The sequence below is a fragment of the Copadichromis virginalis genome, linkage group LG17, assembly GCF_057382275.1.
Source record: "Copadichromis virginalis isolate Kocher_CV1m ecotype Utaka linkage group LG17, C_Virginalis_male_GT1.1, whole genome shotgun sequence".
Taxonomy (NCBI): Eukaryota; Metazoa; Chordata; class Actinopteri; order Cichliformes; family Cichlidae; genus Copadichromis; species Copadichromis virginalis.
Genome location: NC_140634.1, coordinates 15316092 through 15343132, shown reverse-complemented (window position 1 = coordinate 15343132; position 27041 = coordinate 15316092). Strand labels below are relative to the sequence as shown.

At 40.0% G+C, this 27041-nt stretch overlaps 1 protein-coding gene across 8 annotated transcripts in view; it reads left to right on the top strand.

Annotated features, from left to right (window-relative positions):
* mast2 (microtubule associated serine/threonine kinase 2) overlaps window positions 1-27041 on the top strand; it is a 144748-nt gene that overhangs the window by 57249 nt on the left and 60458 nt on the right. For 6 of the 8 annotated variants that reach the window (XM_085436905.1, XM_085436908.1, XM_085436907.1 and 3 more), the window contains one exon: window positions 14913-14944. In XM_085436905.1, coding sequence (XP_085293031.1) covers window positions 14913-14944 — 32 coding nt within the window. Of the gene's footprint in view, window positions 1-14912; window positions 14945-18916; window positions 19842-23633; window positions 25473-27041 lie in introns of those variants that run through there. The other 2 variants (XM_085436911.1, XM_085436909.1) reach the window with 2 other exon arrangements.

Genomic DNA, 27041 nt, shown 5'->3' with positions numbered 1-27041 from the left:
GATTGTATAGACCTCATCTCATCTGCCTACACATATGTAAACCCTGAAGCACTCCCCTTTCTCCTCCTCCGACTCGTTGAGTCAATCTACATGGCTGCATTTAGCCAGCAGGCAGTAAACTTCAAGGAGTGTGAAATTGAATGTCTAGACACCACACTGTTCCTGCTTGTAAGACACAGCATCAGTTCCATTGCCTTAGGACGGTTTCTTTTCTTACACGAAATACTGAGCAACATTCAGACTTTGTGTGGCATGTAGAAAACAATAAACATTTATTTACATTTTGATTTATAAGAAACTTACACCTTCAGACAAACTTCTTTAAAGTGGTCTTTTTAACATTGGGCTCTTCCTCCTTAATTGCCTTTAGCTATACCTAATATTTTTCTAATTCCTTCACAGATCATTGGGTTTTCCTGGAAAACCCCTGGGTATGAAACGCATCAGATCTCAATGGGGAAAAATCATGCTGGATATCTATACTGATATACTATACTGGGTAATGTGTTAGGAACAAGAAAATAAATATTATCAACCTAAAGAGGGCTGAATTCAAAGACACCCTAGAAGAAAATAATATGGCAGGGTAGTCCGGGCTCCATGGTGCCAGGCAGTGAGCACAGGGCTGACTAGACATCAGTCCACCCTCATGAAGTGTGTTTCTGATTGTTTGGTCAGAGATTTACACCTGCTGTAGGTCATTTTGTTGGGCTGTGGTAGTGCTCATCCTTTTCCTCCTTGCACTGGTATCTTGCAGAGGCAGATACCAGTCCTGATAGTTTAAGGACCTGCCACAACCCTGTCCAGCTCTCCTATAGTAACTAAAAGTCTCCTGGAACCTCCTCCATGCAGGAGACGCAACAATCCTTCTGGAAATACCACATATTGATGTGCCATCCTGGAGAAGTTGGACTGTCTATGCAACCTAAGTAGGGCACAGATATCACCTCATGCTAGCAGTAGTGAAACTAATGTTATGGCTGTAGCTCAGGAGGTAAGGTAGGAGGTAGGGCAGCTCAGCTACTAATTGCAAGGTTGGTGGTTCGATCTCTTGGTGCTCTAGTCTGCATTCCAGATATCCTTTGGCAATATACTAACCTCAAGATGTTCTCTGATGCATCCATTGGAGTATGAATGTGTGTGATGTTAGATAGAAAGCACTCCCATAAGGAAAAAACAGCTAGCTATCTTAAGAATTATATGTATTTGTTCTGAAATCAAAGCTAGCTGCTTTTAGCTGCTTTGCTTAATTGGATTTATAGATTCATACTCCCAAATGAGGGGAATCTAACTGGTGATGATAATTACTGAAGTCCTTAGTGGCTGAGTGCTCTCAAGTGTGCACTGATATTTGCTCATTCTTCAACCCCAATACTTATGCTTTCTTTACACCCTGACCCCTCACACACTGTAAGCAGATCAGCTGTAACAATGAGGACGACCTGTGAGCGGGGTTGCCAGAGAGCATATTGGAGGAAGAGAAGGGGGATGGTGAGGCAGAGAAAGAATGCTCGTGCAGACAGATCACATGTCACTCTTTCTTATTTCTGGTTCCCCTCCTGGGAATCATTTCCCTCTTTAGCTGCCCATCAAACTGTTCTTTGTCTCACTTTTTCAGTCTCATCTCACTATCTAATCGTTAGTCTCTCTCCTTCTGTGCCACTCTGTTCATTGTCATTTTCTTCCATTTTAATGAATCCCATTAAAGTCTTCATCAGTTCATTTTTTGTCCCGCTCTCTTGCTTCAGAATTTCATCATCCACCTTTTTGCACTTCCATCTCTTTGATCTGTCACTAGTCTTATTTGTTAGACTAGTGACTTATTTGTTGCGCCAAATCACAACAACCGTCGCCTCAAGGCGCTTTATATTGTAAGGTATATCCTACAATAATACATACAGAGAAAAACCCAATCATATGACCCCCCTGTGAGCAAGCACTTTGGCGACAGTGGGAAGGAAAAACTCCTTTTAACAGGAAGAAACCTCTGGCAGAACCAGGAAGAACTGTTTTGCGTGGTGCTTGGCATTTTATCTTATCATTGTGGTAAACAGCTGATTTGCCCTCTGGCCTGCAGTGCTTTTTAAAAATTCTTTATTTAGTGGAGACTCAAACAAAATTCTGTTGTGTATTCTAATTTTGCCGACACTGAAGTAACTTAAGGAGGACTTCTGTTGAACATGAAAGCAAATGGAGAACGTGACACATTTAGGGGTGTGATGAATACCGAAATGAAAGAAATTTAGCTTTGTAAAAAAACAAAGACAAATATGTAGCGATGTTCTTCTGAAATTTTTCTTTGACACATAAAGACAAACCTGACATGTTTTCTGGTAAGTGTTGAGGTTATTGTGTTACTAACGTTGTATTTGTGGCTTTTGCGGTGTGAGTTGGTGCCTTGGCTCTGTTACCCTCAGTGCAGGTGTTGTATTTTATGAAAATGTAATAATTTAGAGCTTGAAAAACAGTTTCAGCCTGTACCATGGGTGTTGATCTGGTTGTGACAGCAGAGTGTTACTCTTCGTATATATATTGTATGATAGGCAAGAGTGAGTTTGCAGCAGAAAGACATAAATTGAAGTAGTTTTCAGCCAAATGAAGATGAAATTGCAGGCTGAGCAGCAGAGCACACTTGTCCAGGTTCTTCATAATAAAGTGAAACTGTAGACGTGAGCGAGGCCAGATCAGAGGGATGACAAGAGTAACAGACACAAGGTACATATGGAACACTTTATTTGTGTAACATGCGCTTGAGCACAGCCTGCTGCTTTAATGTATTCATACAAAGCAGAGAGAGGTTCGCACCAACATCATCTGAGTGCCCTGCTCAAATCTGGGTCACACACATCATAGCGAGGCAGCCTCACCTCCTTTTCAAAAACCACTTTTCACATTTTTGTGAAGCTGCTGCCTCCGTGCGCGTGGCTATGTCGGTTCTGTTATCACAAACAAGCTGCTGAGCTGCGTCAGATCGTGTGTGCATGCAGGAGAAGACAGAGGTAAAATCTCACCTATGTCAGTCAGGAAGAATTCCCATTACGCCGAGTCAACATCTGGACCTGTAGTGTCCAAACTGCCTGCAGGAAGAGACGCTCATCCAAGTCATCAATTTAAAAACATGTTTACGAGAAAGCTTTTAATGAGCTGCTTTGATTATATAGGTAACCCAGTGAGATGATCTATGCATGCCAACAAGTCTTTGATTTTTTTATGTATCGTATACAATCTGGGCTTTATCTGCCTAAAATGGGGTGTAGGCTGGATAACTGTGTAAGAAAAAGACCTCTACTTGCTGTAAATAAAGCTTCAAGAGCTTTATAATGGCTTCTGCTTTATAATTTCATTATAATCAAAAGGTTTTATCAAACCATGTCACATACTGTTATAGATTGTTGGTTTAGGTCAAAGCCTTTATCTTTCTTTTTTCCCCTGTAAAAACAGATGTGGATAAGAAAACTTGAGGCCTACATACTTTGACGTCCTGTTAAGCATATGTCCATGTTTCTGTCTTTTTCTTTCTCTCGCACAGACACACAAACACACACTCTCAAATTCTGTGAATGCTGAATACGCAGTCCCAGTGCGGAGCAGCTCAGCTCAGCATGTTGAAACAGACACCAGACATCTCTTTGTTTTAATTGTTGTAGGGAAGCTTGTTTCCCATCCACCTGCCAATCTCTCTCTCTCTCATTCTCTCACTCTTTTTCTCTTTCTTTTTCAGGCATAGACACACACACACACACACACACACACACACACACACACACACATATGCACGCAACCCTTCCTCTCCCCTCCACTCTGCCACTCCCACTCTGTATTATCTGCAGATAAAAGCCCTTCCAGTGAAGCATTGCAGATTCTATTTAAATGTGTAAATTCCAATTAGGATTAGCTTGTTTTCACTCCTGGTTCTGATAGTGACTTTAGCATCTCGCTGGAGGAAGCGATGGCTTACTGGAACTTACGATGAGCTGATGGAGCCAGATACGCGCTTTTCTGTGTGTGTGTGTGTGTGTGTGTGTGTGCGTGATGTTGTTCGTGGATAAAAATAATTAGCAGTTTGTCTTCTCTGTGCAGGGGACAAGTACCAACATGCTTTCTAGATAACTGTACACTTCTGGACATCCGTTTGAGAGACCCCACAGCTGCATGAAGGCACATCCAGCAGTGTCACAGGAAGTGTGGAGAGCAATCTGATGAATGAATGGTGCAGCTGTAAGGAAACAGTAGCTGTAGAAATAGACGAGTTGATGTCCACTCGAATGCCAAATTAGAGCAGACAATAAATACCCTTGCTGTTCTTCTTCTTGGACATAATTTCTACTGTAATTTGGTTCTTGTTAATGAAGAGGCATCAGCCCTCTCTCTCATGTACCAGCCTGATGTAAGATATAGATGTGTAATAGTACAGAAATTCATGGTCCATGAATGCAGCAGTTACTTAAAAAAACAAACAAACAAAATATGGCCATAATTTTTAGTGTGACAGCTAAAGCACGTCAATCATTCTGACATAAATGAAATAAATGTAGTAAAATATGGTTAGACAAGTGAAGTAGAAGCTGTTAGAAAAGCTTCAACTTAAATAAACAGACAAAGCTTTTGCTGTCTTGCGGGTTTGAATCTCCTAGCTTTGCAGCTTTAAGAATACACATAAGACACAATTGCTGCATTTAAAAAAAAAAAGAAAGAAAAGAAAAGAAAAAAAAGCAGTGTCCTCTGCTTTTTGGGAAACATCATCCATCTCCAGATTTGGTGGGGAACCATTTAGTGTGTCAATATATTGATGTTTAAGAATTAAAAAAGCATGGAAAACCCTGTAGCTTTTGAGGCTAACTCTGCTAGCATGTTATAGCTTACGTTGCACAGCCAAACCGTTGCAGGTAGATGTAGTATTGTCTATTTTTTCAGGAGCACTTGAACATCAACATAAATAGTCCTTTGACAGTTTGGTTCTCAGGACATGCTGACCATAAGATTTTGTACTGAACTCACTGTGCTATACTGGACGGTCAGCGGTGAATGCCTTTAGCTCAGTCTACACTACACTACACATATATACTAACGTTAGCTTTCTGCCATCTGCCCATGGCTAAACTATGAGTGAAACTTGTTACAGATGCAGTATAAAATGGAGCACCTTAAAAATCCTCTGGAATTTAACCTTTTTGGGAGTTTTTTGCAACTTAACATTGTAGCACATTACAATCTTTTATACTTTGTATTGTTCATCTGATTAGCCACACGTTTTATTTAAAAATGCTCATTTGTTGCTAACTAAAAAAAAATAAAAAATTGAAACAGTTGAAACTAACTGATGGAGGACATACAGTACTGAATACTGCTTTTAGAAAGTAGTGATTAGAAAGGTCCGCCGTCACGTAAAGACTTTAACATTGGCTGGCCACAGCTGCGCTTTTAACTGAGAGGAGGCTGTAAAAGAAGAGTCCCACTTTGTATTCACTCAGTCATGTTAATCATTGAAAACACACGCACACATTTAAAATGTCTGTAATGACACATTAGTGCACAAACACAGTAATTGGGTTCATTAGCATTAGTGTTGGGAGAGTTATATCTGTTCATTTGGGAGATTAAAAGGCATCCTAAATGGATGTCATCCCCCTGGTGACACTTACACAGACACTTTGCTTTCTGAGGAAGGGAGACTAGTTGTATTAATGTGTCAGTGTGTGTGGCCCAGGTAAATTATAACGCTTTCCATGGTACCCACACAGCCCCCAGTTAGAGTCTTACTGGTCCCGACGGGCCTTTTTCTGGAGCTCAGAGTGTCTCCTGTTGGCTGTAAAGCAGCAGCAGAGCAATCATTAGGACTCTGCTCATGTCCTCAAAATGGACCACATCGTTAGCTCATTCACTTAGTGCAACTTTATGTTGCTACCACTAAATACTGTATTTCACCTTAAAAGTACATTTTCCTGCTCTGATTTCCTATCGTTTTTTTCCCCATATATTTTCGTATGCTGTGTTTTCATTCTTAATTTCCCCGCGGTACTGTGGTATACCATTATTCAACGGCGGCATTGCTGCTTGGGATTGCAGAAGTAAATTAAATAATAATTCATTAGAAAACTCATTTAAAGTTTTTTTTATTATTATTATAGAAACATCCCCGTATTCATCTCAGATTTGTATTATATATGTATAAGTATTAGCATTTCATTAATACAGCCTACATTTTCTTACTCGCTTTCTCTTTAATTCAAATTTGAAGTTTCTGTATACCTGTTGTCCTGATGCACATAGGTTAATATTGTGACCAGTTGTATTAGTGTATTTTATTAGGCCACGTACAGTAATGTTCAGTTTAATAAAAATGACCCTGTTAAAAGACAAAGAAAAAAATATTTAGTCAATAAGTGGCAAATGGATAGTCTGCCTTTATTTTGCTTTTTTTTTGTTTTGTTTAATAGATTTTTTTTTAAAATTTACCCATCAATCGTAATACCAGTGCAGAGTCCTGAAAAACATGACTTCCGCATTTTGCACTTCCGCATCCTTCCCAGAGTGATGACCTCATCGTTCTGTACCAGCACATGAGAAGAAAACAAATGTTACTGTAATTATCAGAGATTACTCAGCCAACTCAGCCTCAAGTCTTTAGACTTTAATTTGTGAAAATATGCCTTTGTAATGGTGCTGTATGTGGGATGACGTAATCGTTTACAAAGCCTTTCCTTGTCCGTGTCTGGTTACTGCTAAGATTGATTTGTAACAGCTGTTTTCTCAAACCAAGGCCAAACCGAGTTAGTCACCAGAAGCTGAGCTGGATTGATTACACAATAATAAAATTAGGCTGCAGTGAGGTGACTGGTGTGGCCAACGATGCATTTAAGTTATTAATGCTGTTAATAATAAATGAAGTAATTTATCAGATTTTGACCAACAGACAAGTGATGGAAACATGTAGCATGTTGTTATTGTAATGAACGCGTCTCAGCTCACCATGTTCGTGCTCATGTCATTACCAAATAGTTTAGGCATCCGAAAGTGGGCTGTACTCAGGCCAGCACGCAGAAGGATACTGTGATACTGATCATACAGTAGATATACTGATCACTGCAGCATGTTCCATATGAATAGCAGCATTTTTATATACAGTGTGTGATTGACTAGAGATGTCCTTCACATTCACAGGTCACATGTGTATTACTCAGTGGCTTTAAAGCTTGTTTTAAAGACCTCCACATTGGCAGGAGGATTAACTGTAGTTAGCTGAAGAGCTTCAATCATTTCTGTTGATGGACAAATGGTGTAACGGACTACTTAAAGTACTTGAAATTAAGTTTGTGATTGATGTTGATTTCATTTAAAAGCTTTTAAAGACAGTAGATGTAAAATGAAACATTCAGTTTTGGCATCTTTTATCTTTTGTTTTAGCACATTGAGAGTGTGACTTCTCTGCCCTGTCTGTACTCTCCTCTTCGACTGGACAATTTTCACATGAAATATCAAGTTGGTAAACATCAGCGTGTTTCTAAGCCTCGGCTCTGTGTCTTGTTTGTGCACTGTGTGCCATCGTGGAGTCTTTGTTGTCACTGTTTTGTCATCAATATTCACTGTGTTGATAATGAATTCTGCCTGCTGGCTGCTGCTGCAGCTCTAATTGTCTCTGGTGGAGCTCAGCTCCCCTGCATCCTCCAGTTAATTGCATGTTTTTAGTTGAACTAAAACATGTTATTATGATCAGGCCCTTGGGTGGCACAGTTGTGTGCATGCAGTGCACATAAATTGGTTAGATGCAGACATTTTGCACATAGTCTACGCGCACTGTAACACACACTCAGAAGAAAAGCTATTCTCATGGGACTCTTTGGTACTAAAGACCTGTTTCTTGAATAAATGCTGCTGCTTTTGTGTCTGGGTGAGTGTTTGTTATCAGAGCTTGCAAGTATGATGATACCACCGAGCTAGTGTTTTGATTCGTAAGAAAACATGAAAAATGTTTTGTTTGCTTGTTTCACAGTCACATTTTTATTTTCATGTTTCTCAGAATTGAAATTCTCTTTTACAAAGACACCTGATTTAAATCTGGCCAATCTAATGTTTAGTGGCATCTTCTTGTGCACCTCTGGACAGTTTTTAGTACAGATCCCTCGATAGAAGCCCTTTTATGACTTGATTTTGATCCTTGGAAGTGCTCTCTGTACAATTTGAGAGCAAATTTGAGAGCACACATTCAAAGAGTTAAGAATGGGACTGGTTTCAGCTGAATCAGCTCACTCACTGCTACAGTACAAGCAGCAGGAGTGGTGCAGCAGAAAACAGCTGCCCAGTCCCATCTGACTGTGTGGTGATGGTCAGCCCTCCTGTCTATTAGGTGTTTGTTGGAGAATCTCGACTCTTTATCTCTCTCACCTGCTGACAGTGTGTCAGCTCAGCCCCAGTTGGCTGTAATGGGTTTGCTGTTGCTCCATTTCCTGAACTATCTATCACACACTTGGCAAATCACTATGAGGCTGCCATGAATACACTGATGATTGTTGACTACCACAGCTGTCTGGAATGGCAGAATCACAGACTACCAGTATGAGGTGCTTCTGGCACTAAGCTTTGCAAGTCCTAAGATGGGACCCAGATAGATTCATTAGTAAAATCAGTCAGTTAAAAATGTGTTTTACGGCTGACTCTGTGTTTGTCTCCTCTGAGTCTGCAATAATTAAATCAGAGCTCTGTGGGCCATGACTACATGTTTTAGTAATCTTCTTGTGGTTGAAGCACAAGAAAGTTGAAATGAAGTAGGCATTTGCTAACATATTGCTAAATGAAGCTGCAGAAGCTGTTGGGAACACAGAACCTTAGTGCTGGTGATACTGATATCATGTGAAAGTGGTGTAGATTCTTTATAGCCGCTTTCATTTCCTCTGTCATTTTAAATCACAAGTTGTGTTATTTGTGGAGATTATCATGCTAAAGTAAGTATACATAAACTTGTATTTTCTGCAAAAATGCAAACACATAAACTAATCCCACTGGCTTTTTTTTATCAAGTGCCACGATCCGTAAGACTTTTGGGAAAATATTCTGTGTTCGGACAAGATAAAATCTGAACTATGTGGAAAGTTCCCACTACATGTGGCACAAAACGAACACAACATTTTATAAAAAGAACATCACCTTAACAGTTCTGTCACTTAGGTAATAAGGCTTACACCTCTTTTCCCTTGTCAGGCTTCCCTCTGACTATTATTATTGATTATCATATATGAACAGCTGCAAAACACAGAAAACATACAATATAAAGCAATAAACCTTCAAACAAATGTTTCAGACGAACATCATTTCACATTACAGATCTCTGTGTAGGCGGATGGCTGATAAGAGCTTAAAGTACTTAAACACACAGACAGACCTCTTTTCCGTTTTCCTGTCGCTTTCCTCTCTGCTGTTAATGCAAACAGGAGAGTTAAAGTGAGGGGGTGAAGTACAAAACAGGTAGAGACTAATGTAATGGTAATAACATGAAGGTTGAGACGCTGAAGATGGATAACAAAGGTAGGGAAGAGTTTTTTAAGAATATGTAAATTTTATTTAATATTGTTTTTTGATTTTTTTCAGATTTTTGTTTGGTCAGAACCGATTAATCGGCCCCAATGAGACAACTGCATTCAGCAACAAGTGCGATCATAGATTAAAACATGCATCAATCCGGTTGTTCAGTGATGACGCGACGAATCCTACTTCCGGGCCTAAAGTAGTCTGCGTTTAATATGGCTTTTGTGTTGTTAACATGTTTAATGTTATGTATTTTCTTCTATTTGATCTCAAAAAGCTCCTAAAACAGTCAGCGACCACTGTTGACCTCCCTCGGCTTTTATTACCACTAATCATTTATTTAAGCTCAGTTTTTAAAACCTTAGGATGTAACTACAGCCCAGCCCATGCAGCAGTATATGAATGACTAACCTCGTATTGTGGATGGATTATCTCAGTTGTTCTCCTGGCTGAAGTTTGGTCCTTTTACAGCATCTTGCCATGCGATTACATTTGTTTCTGACCTCCGAGAACACTCACGTTAACTTTTATCGAGTGGGAAAAAAGTTAGCTTGTTTATATTATGCTAACATAGCTGTGTCGCTAGCGGTCACGCAGCACATCATTATATACCAGCTAGCCCAACTTCAGTAACCCTACAAACGTCACTGCTGTTTAGTTTTCTGTCTTCATTTATGCTGGAAGTGATAGCAGAGCTGTACGTTTTAATTTGTTTCCAAAACCCCGCAGTCAGGACATGCTATATTGTATTTAGATAGAAGCTAGCGAGCTAACTCCCTGCTAACTTCTAACTCCGTTAAATGTCATAAATTCCGTTTTCATGGATGCCTGGATGTTAAACTCAATTGTTACACCTGGTAGAGCAGAATGCTGATCATTTTATTAAAGATGAAAGACTTTAGACAGTTTTTCAACTCTCAGTAAAGCCATAGTGATCGTTTGATATATGGACCTGCAGCGGAGTTTAGACCCAGACACGGCTAGTGACGTCAGACTGAACAACCGGATACTATGCAATGATATGGGAATGGTAAAAGTAATCTCAGTGCTGCTGCCTTCTTATGAGAATGGATAATCTCTGTTTTTTAAGCCTGATTATTTTTTTTAACATCAGGATCATCATTGCTTGATGTTGACTTTATTATTTTCAAAGTGCCTTCCCCCCCCCCATCAAAAACACAATGAGTTTGGCGTGTGTCTCTCATGTACCCTTAACGACAGGTTCGCAGTGTGCTTGGCGTGTAATGGCCCTAAGTCTTTAGGCCTAAAAGTAACAGGCGTAGTGATATGGTTAGTGATTAACTGTACTGTGCAAAAATCTTGAGACAGCCTGAAGGTACGAATGGCTGCAATAATTTATGGAAGTATGCTCTAACAGACACGGAAACACAGTATCTAAGGCTAAAGCAAAAAGTGTAAAATTCTTTTGAGCGTGACAGTCAGCATTTGGTATGGCCACCTCAATTCTTCATCATACCCTAGACTCTCTTAGGTAAGTTTTCTTGTCATTTTCTTAACTTCTCTTCAAGAATAGTTTTCCAAACTTCTAGAAGTACAATAGGTATCGGCTTCATTTTGTTCCAGTCTCTGTCAATACTGATCCAGTAAAGTTAAGGACTCCAATCCATGACTCATAGTTCCATTGTGTGCTTCTGTCCATGTATGCTTTTAATGCAGTGGTAATGTGTCTGAAATCATTGTCCTGCTGAAAAATGAAGCCAGTAAGACACTTATGGTGGATCAACATCAGCATTCTTCTGTGTTCATAATCATTTTGGTTTTAAATATGGCTGTAGACACTCACTTTTGCGCCTCTCTCTCTCTATATATACTCCATATATATTGATGACGATTTGAATCAAAAATAGCAAATTTGGATTCATGACTCCATAAAACCTGTTACTTCTGATTTTGACTCCAGTTCTTGTGTAATTTGGCAAACTTCATCCCTCCTTTCCTTAAGAATGGTTTCCTGACAGCCACCCGTCCACTAAGAACCATTTCTGATTAGTCTTCAGCGAACAGTAGCACAGAACCAATCTTATGGGTTCTGTGTGCGGTCTTTGCTGCATTTTTCTCCTCAATTCTGTGTTGCTATTCGCCTGCTGTCATTTTTTTCCCTGCTTATTTAATTTCTTCAGGTTTTTAAGGGTACACCACACAGCATGTCAAGATAAACTGTACCAACTTTGGGACTTATTTTTGGCTTTTTTTGTGTGTGCACTCAACTAAAGAGATGGAAACAGCAAATATGTTTTTGTCACAACCTGCTAGTAACTAAGCGCCTAAAGATGCAGTTTAAAATTTTCTTTGTCAAGGCGTTTGTTATATGAAGACACAACACTGGTTCATCCCTTAACTAAAATGTTTTTTTTAATATACCCGAATGACTCAAATCATTGGTCAGGAAAATAATCAGATACAAGAGCTTGACTGAAAATGAGTGAAGAAGCAGTCAGTGTCCAAAGAAAAACTTTCAAAAAGCATAGGGAAATATTGCTCAAGACCTCTGTAAGAAATTATCTATGGTTCCTTGGAATCCAAATCTAAAGGAATCAGGGTAGTTCAAGGGTAATGTGAGTTTGTATTTCTTCTTATTTTTTAATTTTTTAGAAAATGTTAATAAGTAGGGGAAAGAAAGGTCGTAATGAATCTTGTGTCTCGAGGTATTTACAACAGCAGTGTAAACATAGGCGTGAGGGAAACATGATTAGGATTATTTAAAAAAAAAGAAAAAGGGAGCTGCTCTTTTTGAGACTCGAGCCATTTCCCGTCCCTCTGGGATTGAACGAAATCTGTTTACATGACTGACAGGATTCCTGGTTCCAGCCTGACCTACAGGAACGAACACAGGCGCACACACACACACGCACGCACACACACGCACGCGCGCGCACACACACACACACACACACACACACACACACACACACAGGCACACACACAGGCACACAAACAAGCTAATTGGTCAATCTGTGATTCTGTTCTGTGCTTGGCTAAGTGAAAACCAAAAAAAGCCACATTTTGATTGATGTTATCATAGCACACCTCTGCAGACTTCTGCTGCACTCTCACTCACCCACTCACTCTACTTCAGCTGAACTCCATTATGCCCATTAAGCTTATCTGTGCAGAGAGATATGAAGAGAGCCTATCTGACTCAGATCACACAGCCGTCCCACGTCCCAGGTTTAAAAACAGAGCCAAGAGGTATCTCTCGCTCTCTCGCTCTCTCTCTCCTGATAGAGAGTCTTCTAAATCAATGTGGCAGTGAATGATTACTTTAAAACTCAAAGAACAAGATTGAAACTGATCCTGATTAGGGGGTGCTGCATTTTTCATCCCTGCCATGGCTGAACCAAAACCCTGATGTACAAAATCACAGTTATGCTTAGTCATATACATCTATGGATGTGGGCATTTAGATGGTCATCTAAAAATGTAATGTTTCAGATGTAGTATAATTTTCTAAATGGTGCAGACACTCAGACATAAACCACTGTTTGTAAGATAAGTAATTGATAAAAAAATAAACGTTATTTTTTTATTTGTAGTTCTAATCAGTTGGTAAATTAATATTTCCAGGGATGGTTTCAAAGCAAACAGAAATTGTCATGTCAGCACTTTACTTTTGTGTGTGCGTGTGTGTGTGTGTGTGTGTGCATGTGTGTAGGGGAGATCATCAGATGTTTAAACTGTGGCTTGCCGGGTTCCCAACCGTTGTAGTTGGAAAAACACCATTAACACTTCGTCAGGGTCTATCAGCTTAAGCTATAGGACAATACCACACACACACGCACACACACACACACACACACACACCTGATATCTGCCACAGAAACACTGATTAGCAGTATTGACTAAACGTGCTCTCTATGAGGGCTGTAATGTTGCTTTCGGGCTGAGTTGGGCAACACTGTTTCACTCATACTGACATTCATGCATTAAAGAAAGTAATACTCAATATAAATCAAGACTCTGCTTACGTGCTCACACTTGGAAATGTCTGTTGCTTCTTATGAGTTGCTTTTTTGTTTTGCCTCATTACTTCTCAACTTATGAGTGTTGGTGCCTACCCATGATTGTAAAAGCACTGCACTGCCACTGTGTGGTCACTTGTTGACAGTACATCACACTTGAACAAATAAACTCACCATTTTGTAAACTGAGTTCTTGTCAATCTTTGATTGAACGCACGCGTTCATTTTACATTTACGTTACCAACGCAGTAAAAGTTACTTGACTTCAGTTTGAATGCCAGATGTTTAACCTTCTAAGACCCGAACTCTTCCACTGCATGCATTTTTGATTTCTCTTTGATATTTGGGCATATTGGGGCCCGATGAATGTAAAAACAAAGAAATACCTAATTTTTTTTTTTTAACCTGATTTTTGTTTCTAAGAGAAATGAGAGCCACATATGAGGATATTCATTTAAAACTTCGATAGAACAGTAGCAGCATAATGTCCTCGTAAGTGGATATCAGGCCCTTGTAGAGCTAAATTGAGTATTTTGGTCTAAATAACCCAAATGTCCACATATGTGGTCGCCAGGTCCTAGGAGGTTAAACAATGACAGTATCCTAATAAATTAAAGGTGCTACAATGAGTATGTTTAGGTGGAACATATTGTTAATACTGAGAGGCATTTAGAATGTGAAGCACATAGTGCTTTTGAATGAATGCGACCATAATAACTCCTTTCTTTAATAAATACAGTGAGAATTAAAGGAGACATTAGTTATATTTGATCTCACGTAAAACCTTCTTACTCTCATGTACCCTCCTTTTTTTTTAAGCTCCATTAACCAATAAAACTGCTGTTATTTTAACTGCTGTTATGTCTCGTAATAATGAGCTTTCTTTTTTTGAGGCCATTTTTCAAGACTTCATAAATAACTGAACAAAACATGACTAAAAACAGCTTTGACTTCACCTGGCTTTGACTTCGTGTAAACATGCAGTTTTGCATTGGGCGTGGCATCCACAGCACAAGATAGTGATGCTGAATTTGCAATAGTTCTTGCTGCTTTCTTCACTGTCATTCAACAAAAGTCAGACGTTGTCTCAGCATGTGGGAAAGAAGGCAAATGATAAAAATGTGCCAAAAAAGACAGCAATGAAGTGAAATTGTTAATCAGAACATTTGGTTGAGCAGTAAAGTCTCAATCCCTTACGCAGGTGTCATATTGGTCGCACTGAACCACAATGACCGGGGGTCTCATGTTGAAGCTGCCTGTATAAATTATGTCACAGTGACACTTTTTGGTCAAAAAGATCCAACTGATATTTCGTCATGTCTAAAGAGATGTAGTGCTTTTGACATACAATGACAAATGGAAAATGCTACAAGTATTGACACCGTGTCTTTCTTTCTGCCTTTTTTTTTTCAGAAGGAACTGAGCCTTCCCAGAAGAGGCAGCTTGTAAGTACCCATCATTCTCTTTGCCTTTTGTCTATTTCCAGCCTTATATGGAAATGGTTGGAACGTTTTTATGGTGCAAAGCAATCAACTTTATACACACCTCTGACTGTACGGGTCCTTTAAATTTCTTTGGAAAACAATGTCTTTCATCCTAAATTTCATCTTTAGTGGTCATTAGTATTGAGCAGAGCTTCAAGTGAAGGGATAAAGAGCTATTATTTAGAGGCCACTAAGTTTGTTTGTGTGCTTAGGCCTATTTATATCTTTTTGTGCGTGTGTGCGTGGCAAAGTTCTAATGTAATGTCATGCTGATAAGTCCTACCAAAAGTCAGAGATGCATTGGGGAAAATGCCATTCTAGTGCAGTCATCATAACAGTTCAGATGATTGCACTAGAATGGCATTTAAGCACTTGTTTAATATTTTGAGAGAAATTATTAAAGGCGTTTGCACTTTAGTCACATTCCCTTGACAGTGTTTTGAGGTCTCTCTGTATTTATCTTGATGTTGAGGTAATGTGGAGTTTGCGAGCCTTTGCAAAACCTTCAGCATGGAGTTACTCTGTGGTAGATCAGCTGGTCAGTGTAATCACTTCAGTCATTCTTCCTCATACTGGTACTATGTTCTTCTTGTAACATGTCCAAAGCAGTTTTTCTTTCATTCATTTCTCTCCCTCTTTATTTAACAAACATACCTCTGCTGATTATAGCTCAGAAGGAATTTTAAATTACTTCTGGGCTATAATCACACATGACCTGTGTCATTTAATTAATTAGTCTTGTCTCTCTGTTCACTGAAAAAACCTTTTTCTGAATTTTATAGGTTTTCTGAGTCTTTCTTGGCCATATTTGTGCCGATGTGGGTTCACAGTAGAACAAATCACTGCCAGAATGTGCTCAGTCATCCTAAAGCTGTTCTGCAGTCCTGCAGAGGGTTTCTTGTTTCTTCCTGGAAAGTGTAAGAGAAGAACCTTCTCTCAAAACGATTACTTTTTCTTGCAGGTCTCAACAGAAATGATGGAGGTTAAGTTAACTTCCATGTCCATTAGGAAATGAGGAATCAAATGCTTCGCAACCTTCCTCTTGCCTTCCTCAAGAACTTGATATCTTAAAAAATGTCTTGAGGGAATGTTTTCCCTAGCAGCACTAGTGTTGGGTAATATTATATATTCTTGCCTACTGTCATTAAAAAGTAATCTATGAAGCTTTAGTTAAACTAGAATAAAATTAGGACGACGATCTCCATATGACCAGGAAAACACTGGTTGGAAAATGATTGCACAGAATTTTTGGGCTTTCTAGAACAGATTAGAAGTAGCTGCTTGTCTGCTCCATGAAACGACAAAACACACAAATCAGAGCTATTAAGGTTTGTTAGAGTAGTTTACAGTGCATCTAACACCAGAAAGCATGTCTCATTTTGTCTTATAAAAAGAGGCATACTTGGGGAAATGAGGTACAGTACTAGTGGCATCTATTTTTTTTTAATAATTGTATATTATAAATTTGCTGTAGCACAGTAGTTTGATCCCTGCTTTGCGTACCAAAGAATCAGTGTATTTATCAGAGTGTGAAGCAGAAGATGCTTGTATGAATGTGTGTGATTAGATGAATGAGGCATGTTGTATAAAGTGCTTGTAATGTTCAGGTACAGTAAAAAGGCTCCGTGTGAGAACCGGCCCTCTTTAGAAACAGCCCAGTCTGTGGCAGATAGTCACACCTGACGTGTGGTGCAGTGTGGTATGGGGAAGTCTGTCGCTGGCTTTGGTACAGCACTACACATCTGATGAACAGATTTGTAACAGACAGCAGTAGATTTGAGATTTATCACAGTTTATCACGGCAGCACTATCGCAAACAGATTGCACATGCCAGCTTGACCCAGATTGATCAGAAACTGCCTTATTGCCATTTGTTCCCAGTTTATTTGGCATATCTATGCACCGAAGTCAGCTGGAAAATGGCAAGTGGTCTCAGACCTGGCCCCCATCTTTGAGCTTCCATTTCAAAGGCAGAGAAATTGCAAGTTGATTTCACAGGATCACTAAAACATTTGCATCATTGTCTGCTATGATAGCTGAAGCCCTATATTAGAATCAGCTTTATTGGCCAATCACATTAATACACAAGGTGTTGACTCTGTTTGATGTGACTCTCAATGAACATTGATATTCATTACTTCTTTGTTTGGTTAAAGTAAACACCATTTAGCTAAGATTGGATGGTTTCTGTGTTACTTGCAAATCAAAAGATTTCCCACAATCATCTTCACAATTCGCATTATCTTCCAGGATAAACCCTCGTCTCACATGAACAACTTCCATTAATGAGCAACGTGGGAACTACTGATGTATATTTCATCTTTTCCAGGCATTTGAGGCCTGTGAGGCTGCAATTCCAAGTATGATGAGAAAATCATATGAAATGAAATGCATTTTTAGGAATATTTTAAGGAATATTTAGCATCAGCAGTACTGAGAAAGGCTGCTAAAATCATGACCAAACCCAGAGCATAAGATGTAAACGTGTATTTCTTTAGATCTTTTTTCCTCCTGGCTCTGGTGGTGTATAAAATTGTGCCCAATGTTTGAACTCTTTTCTGATCCCAGCCCACCAAAATTGTGGTAAATTTCAACAAACAAACACTCAAAGTATAAAAATGGTTGCTGTAGCAACAACCCCAAAACAACTTTTCCCCCTCCCATTGTTCCTTTCGAATCTTTGACTCTACAGAGCTGATCATTGGTCCGTGAATATTAGGCTGTTTTTCATTTCCGTCTCTTTGTCCCAGCGTTGTTAAAAAATCCAAAAGAAGCCCATGAGTTTAATTTAAACTCAGATGGTTGTTCTAACTTCTTCCTCAGAGCCCACCATGTTTGTTTAATGAGCAATCTCAACTCTGCTTACCTCACTAGAAACTCAGCAGCACCATCTACTGGCCTGAATAAGCAGTTGATTTTACTTTATTATTCTGGTACTAAAAAATTCTAATTGAATTACAATTTGGCTTCACCCCTCCATGTTAAACTTGCTGTGTTCAAACGTCAGTAACAAGATGGGATAAGGTCAGTTACACACACGCAAGATGACATTTAGAAAAAGTGTTCTTTGTTTGGGGGCTTGCAAAGGAGCTCAGTGGGGGAATCATGTGACACTCATGCTCACTTTTATTTTGTGAGAATCCTCAGTGACCTTAATTTTAACTTCCACTAATAAATTCTGACCCCACCAGACCCCTTAATCTAACTTTTCCAAGTCCAGAGGCAAACACAAAGACCCAGTATAGTTTCTAATGGCATTCTCGTGTCCTGCTGCAGCTTCTATATTAGCTCAGTAATAACTCCAAATGAACCGAACTGTGTGTGCATGTGTTTCACTACGCAGCCAAAGCCAGCTGTGATTGGAGTCATTGTTTATGACTTAGCGATGTGGCTTATGAGCTGCATTTAGCCCGTCGCGCTTAGCAGTGTACCAAAGCTTCTCGGAAATGAGAATAGAGACAGAAAGTGGACAGCTGTACCTCACACATGCTCTAATATAGCATCATGAAAGTGTCTCCTGTGTTGACCTTTCTCTTTTAGGTGTTAACGTACGCTCAAAACCTGACCCAAAGAAAAACACCATCTGAAGAGGAGTCGGTTAAAAATAATTTTAGGTTGAATCCATAAAAATTGTAGGACTTTGTAGGAGTTTGGTAAATGTGACAGGAATAAAAAATAAGACTGAGTTTGAAAAGTGGTTAAGCAGTGTTTTCTGTTAAACTGTTTAATTTCTAACATATCCCAGTCATTGTCAGTTATTTTACATAATCTAACACAAGAAAAACCTCACAAAAAAAACAAAGCAAAACACAAAGACAACCCCAAAAGAAAAACCATGTGGAATAAAAGTTTAAACAGGTTAAAAAGCATTAAAACACTCTTTCAAACATTATATTTTCTCCAGATATAATGTTCTCTAGAAATTCTCCCATAATAAGCCAAGCCAAACGGCACAGAAGGAGACGTCAGGCTTTACTCCACTCTTTATCTTCCCACCTCCCTGTTTGACCCCTCCCTCGAGCCTTCTGTTCACCCGTCCCTCTGTAGGCTGTTTGTCGAGGACTCAGTCAGTTCTCTTGGACGGTCTGATCCCAAACAGGCTGAGACTTTTAAGGAACTGAAGGGAGATTAGCAGGGCCGGCTGTACCCGGGGAGGTTCTGGCAGGCACTCTGTTCCTGGGGACGTGCAGGCAGGACACTTCCTCCAAACTTTTGCTATGGCTGAGCGGTAACAGGAGCTGATAACTAAGGAGTTGGTCCTTTTTCTTTTCTGACTTGATGGGACAACACAGAACGTAATGTTCTCTCTGACTTTGGGATTACGTTTTATGCAAGAAGAGAAACAAAAGGATTTCTTTTGTGTTTTTAACAGACTTTGGATTCATCAGAGGAAGACAAAATGAGAAGGAGGAAAGGTCAATTGAGTTTGTGTAACACACACCAAATTTGTTTATCCAGCTCAGATAAATATGTGTGTTGCTTGCACGTAGCTCCACACTCTGTTTGTGTGTGTTTGTGAATTAGCAAGCCCATGCTTGCCGGTGGAAGAGCAGTCTACCCCAGATACCTCATACAGCTGAGTCTCTGTGTGGAGATAAGAGTAGGTGCTGACGTAGCACAGGCTAAGCTCATTCTTTTATACATGAAGGTGCTGTCAGCAGTCTGACCCATGGAAAACTAAACTACATGAGAGTTTCTGGTCCTTTGGAGGAGCTGCTCAGTGGTCAGTATGTATTTGACCGACAGATGAGCTGATACAGGCGGGTGGATTATTAACGATTACAGCTGATTCATTTGTCCCAGTACACAAGATGAAGAGGAGGAGGGAGCGATCAGGAGCCCCGCAACTTCGCCTCCAGTAAGAGTGTGTGTACACGGCATGTTCAAATTTGTGTGTGAAAGCGAATGAAGATTAGGTTCATATCAACACAACAAGAGCTGTATCCCATTTCCTTCTCGTTTATTTGTGCTAAACAGACAGAGGTATTCTTATATACAAGTACCACCTCAAGATCAATAATGTGAATATTGTGATTTATCTGTTTAGTCTCTATTTTAAGAGGAAAATAACAGAAAAGTGCTCATCTTAAGCTTATAGGAATAGGACAAGCTCAGGAACTGATGTTGGGCCACTTCGTACTTCATGGCACGTTCATAATCACTAATAGTGACCAAGTTCCCACAGTCCACAGTACATTTAGCACTTTAAAAAGAGTTAGCAACATTAGCAAACTGCAGGCCAACCAGACGTTTAAGAGGCTTAGCTTTGTCTTTACATTAATTTCAAATAACATCCCCAACAGATGTTTTTATTGTTTACCCACATGCTGTATTTCACAAACTGGACATCATTGGACAAAGTCTCTTCATATATTAAATATTCATATGATCCATTTAAGACAACAAAAAATTGATACCAAAGAAGAGAATTAAAAGCATTGATGATATAAAATATAAAAAATTACATATTGCTTTTGGGAATTGAAAGTTAGTGCATACATGAGTGAGATGTTGATATCAATTTAAACTTTAATATTTTCAAATAAAGACGGAAACTTTGTGTAGGTGACACATCAATGACCCACATACATTCACAGTGCTGAACACACATAGTGTACATACATAGTGTGTCAGTGAAATGGAAACCATGAGGAGCCATGAACACGAGAAGGTATCAGAGTGAGATCCCAGCAGGGAGGGAAATCCTTCACCAGCTTAACAGATTACTGTGACTCTGTGCTTGCACTCTTTCACATGTGTATACAGCCAATGTTGTTTTTTCTTACTTTCTGTGGAGGTTTGAACAAATTATTGAGGCAATGCTGGCCTTTAAGAAGATATATTGTAGCTAACTTCCAGAATAATTAAATATTAATAATAATAATATATTGCAATATTTATATATAATAATTTGCACACTGCTGTTATTTAAAATAAGAAGCACAGACAACCCCCCCCCCCCCCCCCCCCCCCAAGCTTTCGAGTTGACTGATATGTTCGTGTTAATATAGAGAAGCAACATGCATCATCTTACACTGCATAATATTCAGTGGTATTTTTCAGCTCATCTCAATCAACTTTATGTGACACTGTCACTACAAACCTTCCAAAAACCTACTGGTCAGACTGCTCCACACTAATATTTGGGACACAGTGTTGTTTTTTCACTGCTGTGCCAGCTGGTGTGACTTAGTTTCCAGGCTAGCATTTGATGATGACTTTGTCTTTAATTCTGCTTCCAAAATTGGTGTGTTAAAAACTATAGAGGCACACCACAGATGGCCTTACAGTATGTTAGGTAAAAACTGCAGATACTAAAATGTGTGCAGCCCTTGACCTCCCAGTAGGTGGTCTCTCCCACTCTGCCCCATCCAGCAGGGGGGAGGGGACGTGGAGATCAACACCATAAGGTCATTCTGCCCTGCATAGCTGTGACAACTGACAGCTGAATTTAAACCTAAAACAGTGTGTGCTTCTTATCACTACCACTCACTGTAACCCAGTGAGTTAGACAAAACTGATTGAGTCAGACCAATTCTATCCACATTAGTGCTATGACTTAGCTCAGTCTACCAGCTGACCCGGTGCCTCCCTGGGAGTACTTACAGAGCTCTTTGAAGCTGATCCAAGACTGTGTCCAGCCATCTCTGGCTGTGAGAAGTTAGTATGTGAGGCTTTCTACCTGCTGTGAGGGGACATCTGCAGGCAGTCAGACAATATGTTGGGGACACTTAGTAGTGACTTCTGCTCGGGTGGTGTATGTTCAGGCAGTATAATTGTTATACTGTCAGCCGGTTACTGAAAAAAGTATAGTTTCTACACAACCAACAAGTTCGTGGTGTTTAGTTCAGATGAGGAACCCTCCCTAACTGAGAGGGAGCCTGTGTTCTCTTTCAGGCGTCACTCTGTATTTCTCTATGGGAAATACCATCTGGTGTGACCTGAGTGGAAGATCCACTACCAATATGTGTGTATCAGACGGACCTATCACTTCAAGGACACACAGTCTTCAACACCTCCCTTAATAACCCTTGGCCCAACACCAGGCATTATTGCTTTCTTTCCTGTGCAGATCACTAGAGCTCCTCAGTGGTCCTGAACCATTGTAATTTTTTGTTTTTGTTTCAGGATTAATTATTACTTTGTAATTACATTTTTGTTTTGTGACGATATTTTTCCGGTAAGCTGGTGTCAAAAACTTGAACTTTATCAAGCTAGCACATTAAGTGAGCTTGTGCTCGTGTAGCTATTTGCTTGCTAACCTGAGCATTAGTATTTATGGCTTCTACTGGTGCCAATCATGGTGGTAGCTGGTGCATTACCTTGGCCTCCAGTAACACTGTGAGGAATCTTGTTTCTGACCAGGATGTGTCCTTCAATGTGCGTATTAAACAGATATGTAGGGCTGATTTCTTCCATTTATGCAATATCTCTTAAATTAGAAATGTCCTGTCGTGATGCTGAAAAACTAGTTCATGCATTTGTTAATTCTAGGCTGGACTACTGTAATTCATTATTATTAGGATGTCCTAAAAACTCCCTGAAAAGCTTTCAGTTGATCCCAACTGATGCCGCAAGAGTACTGACAGGGACTAGAAAGAGAAAGCATGTTCACCCATACTGGCTTCTCTTTATTGTGTATCTGCCTTCCAGGGGAAAAAAATGCTGGCTCATAGGTCGACTCAGGAATTGTGGTGATTTCCAGACTCTCAGCAGGTACCAGTCAAAGAAAATCCCCGATCACTCGGGGGAAGATTGAGTGAGATGCTGTGTCCTTGAAGTGATTGGTCTGTCTTTGAAAGATGTGGTGGTAGTTTAGTGTCCATGACTGATCACACCAGAAGGTGCTTACTATAGTGAGATACCTATCTTGATTGTCAGAGAACTGGGGTTACCCAGGTAAACAAGTGCTATTAGGCCTCATTCACCACCACTGTTATCTTACCATTGAATCAGAATTATTCTACATCCATAGATGCATTCTTGTTATCTGCATGCTGTCACCCAACTATCTCACTACACAGAAACATCTTAAGCTTTATGGAGAATGCAGTGACGGATTTGTAAAAGAAATCTTGAAAAAACAAGTTAAACAAGTAAAAAGCATGATTTAAAATTGATTAAAACAAGCAGACAAACAAACTAATTAACAAACAAACAAAACAGTATATAAAATCAGAACAGTAGAACAGTAGAGTAGTAACCAAAGAAGGTTTTGCTAAACTTTGTTTCAGTGTAGTGTAAAAATTGTCACAGTGTAGCTCCTCTGGTCCAGCTAAAGGCACAGCAGGCAGGGAGTTGATGGTGTTAAACCGCCCAGCGCACACCCACACATCGTCACACATCTCTCCTTGCGTCTTTTTCTCTTCATCTTCCTCCCCTCCCTCCTCTTTTGGCAGAATCTGGTCACCAGCTCAGTTGCGTTGCCACGGCAACAACAGCCTCCTCCAGCACCTGCTTTCCCCCTCTTCCTTTCATCCCTCTGTCATTCAGCCCGCCCTAGTCAACCTCGCCCTCTCCTCTTCGTCCTCCTCTCCCTCTCTCTGTTACTGTGATGGCCCTCTGTCAGCCCCTGTTTACCAGTGGGGAAACCCCTTCCTTTGGAGGTAAGACCCACCCTGCGTGTCATCTCATAACTGTTTGGTCTTTTGGGGTGTGTGTTGTGTTCTCCTTCTTTTTTTGTCCCCATTACTCAGTTTGCCGACCTTTTGTTGGTGTTATAGCTGACAGACCGCTGAGAGCATCCAGCAAACGGCACTAATGAGCTGTGTTCATCTGGTGACACAAGAAAGCACTTACAACACTCTTTTGCTGTTTTTAAAGAGCAACTCACTTTGTTTAGCAGCTTCCAATTGCAGGGTTGTTTGTTTGATCGTTTATAGCTTCTTAATTTTAGTTTAAATCCATCTTTTATGTTGGAAAACAAAAACACTCACACAAACACAACAACACACAATCTTCTGCATTGAATTTGACTTTATGAAATAACCAGACTTGCAAATGTGGTTGACCGCTGGAATTCAAATAAATGAAATCACCTCATCAATATTATAGTTATTGTTAGATATAGAATATTATTATACAAAAATGATAAATGGATTAGGTCTTTTATAGCGCTTTTTCACGCTACCTGACCACTCAAAGCACTTTGAACATTCATCCTTATACACCCTTTCATGCAACTACTTTTTTCTACGTAAGTGTTTTCTTATCGAACATTCTCAGATGAACGAGCAGGATAGAGAGCAGCCCAAAGATATTTGGCATGCAGACTGCAGCAGCCAGGGATCGAACCACCAACCTTCTGACTAGTAGATGACTTGCTCTACCTCCTGAGGTGCACATAACCCGAGTAAATGGAAAAAGATCATTTCTTTTTTTTTTAAGGAAAACAGTTTAGCAGTCCAAAGTGTTTTCTTTCTCCAAAGTTCTCCGATCACACACTGAGATAAAGCAAACTTACCTTGCATTTGCTGAAAAGTATTGGGCCATTTTTCTCTCTACATGCTCTGACGACAGGGTGACTATTCTCAGTCAATACTCCTAAGGTTGTTTTCCCATATCATATCTAGATTTCTTTTGCAATCAGAGGAGTTGTCTTCTGCTGGCCATTAGGAAGAATACTTGATTGGTCTTTGTTCAGACTTCTGCTCAAGTAGATCGAACCGTCAACGTAACACAGAGACTAGTTTGGGAGAAACACTCATGGTCTTGCCGGGCAATGCTAAAGGGATGAAGACAATTGAATAAACAACATGGCAGAATTGAAAAATAGATATTATATCACCCATACTCATTGGTTGGGCAGGTCATCTACTGTACCACCCAGAACGTCGGTGATTGATCTCCAGCTTTGCCTGTCCATGTATTGAAGTAACCTTGGGCAAGATACTGAACCGAAAGTTGCTCCTGATGTGTTGGAGTGTGTACCTACACAAGTGTTTAGGTATAAATCAAAGTTTTGCATGAATGTGTGTGTGATTTAATCATTTATAGCTTCATGATTTTAGTATAACTGGGTAAATGACACTTGTAGCAGAAAATGCTTTGAGTGCTTAAATTAAGTAGAAAGTGTTTCTTTTCTGCATCAGTCCTGTATTGGTTGCATTCAGATATCTGTCTGTGAGCATCTGTGACCCGATGACAAGTGTGTCTCAGCTGAAACTGAAGTCAGCTGAGCTCCACTTAGAAACACAGGGGTTAGAAGACAGAAGGGAGGAGGCAGCACTGTGCAGCGAGAAAGGATCAGAATAGGGAGAATAAGAAGAGGGAAGGCGGGAGGAGAGACACTAACAGCTCTCACACGCATTTGATGTTGCCGGTGTGGCAGGTGGAAGCCAGCGTCTGTTTGTTGACCGCGTCCTCTGCCGAGTGTCGCCGTGTCAGAGCAATGATTGCACTGCACTAGTGTTAGCATGTCTGAGTCCTTCTGGACGGTGCTCTCCAATTTCTCGCTGCCTGAGAGAAGCATGCTGCGGCGCTCCAAAAGGTACAAACACATCCTTTCTCTTTCATTTCTGGTAGCCTCCATTATCTTACCTTCATTGAGTTTTTTTCCCTCTTTCATATATGCCTTTTTTATTTTCATGCCACTGCCTATGTTTTGCTCCGTTTTCCTCTCTTTTATCGTTCCTCTTCCCTGCATGTCTTAATGCTCAGCAGGAGCAGCTCCAAAATGAAGGTCAGCTAACTGGATGTGTGTTTTGATGTATGAACAGGGTGCTTTTTGAGTATAAGTTATTGTCATTTGGTGCTGGCATCTGCAGTGTGCACGTTTGTTGTCAAATTCTTTTTTTATCCTATGCTCTCGATATGACCATATTTACAGTGACATACCTAAGTGTGATTTGACAACGAGCATCGTGTTCCTTCGTCTGTCGTTCTCTCAGTTGACCCCTCTTCTTCTTCTCTGCTCTCTCCTCTCTGTCAGTCAAAGCAGAAGTAGCTTCTCCAACAGGAACAAGAGGGAGAGACAGGGCTGTACTTATCACTTTGAAGCAGCAATTTTCTTTGCTCCCTGTAATAACAGGGGTAGCAGCTGACACACTCACTCACACACACACACACACACACGTGTCACCATGTCCTGTGGTGTGTTGCTCTTTTGTTACCTCCAGAGCAGTGTTTTTAAGGGAGGAATGCTTGTGAAGTGAGACTCCTGCATAGCAACAGGCTCTGTCAGTTTTTGGAGTGGATACAGTCGACAGATGACGTTAAGCTGTAATCAGGCATAACATTCATCATTTGCACTGATTGAAGGTGATCTGAAGGTTTTAAAATAAACTGTGTTCTTTTTTTGTAGCAGCGTTTATCACATTCGGATCAGAAGCATAATACATTTTACTTTTCCATCATTTACAGAAATGTCTACATACAGATTATTTTAAGCTCTCTAAGTTAGCCGTATAGTTTTAACATCATTTCAAATGCAAAATGGTTCTATTTTTGCATTATTGTTTCATTAGCCTGCGCTTAAAACAAAAGTGTGCTTCTTTTGTCAGTTTTAGACTTCAAAAGATTGTAGCTCCACTGTTCTTTGATATCATTTCCTCTTTTATACTTGCTATTTGACATTAAATTGGCACAATGGGAACTGCAGTCAGCTAAAATTGCCTGATAATGTGTAGGTCCATCTTGTGCCAGCAAAACATGGCACAGACACCAGATCCCTGGGCTGTCCTCTGCAGCTGAACCTTCAGGTCTTCTACTGGATTGACCAGTGAAGCTGTGCTGGCTGTGCAAAACTAACCTATAGGAACTGGGAATGGTGATTTAAGGTGAAAATACTATTTCATATTCTCTGAGAAATGCTGTTAGTGTCCACTGTGTATATAGTTGTTTTTAGGTTTACTATGACATGGAAAACTACAGACAACCATCTGCTAGCAAGCAAATTAATCATCTGGAGATTTTTGGTCCAGCAGTTTCTTTGCAACCAATGTCACCCAGTGACTACCAGCAACCTTCAGGAACCACCAACCACATTTTCCCCTAGCAACCGGTGCTTTGTATCCTGTTCAATATGGCAGCTCTTGGGCAAGGTTTTTTTTATTATTAT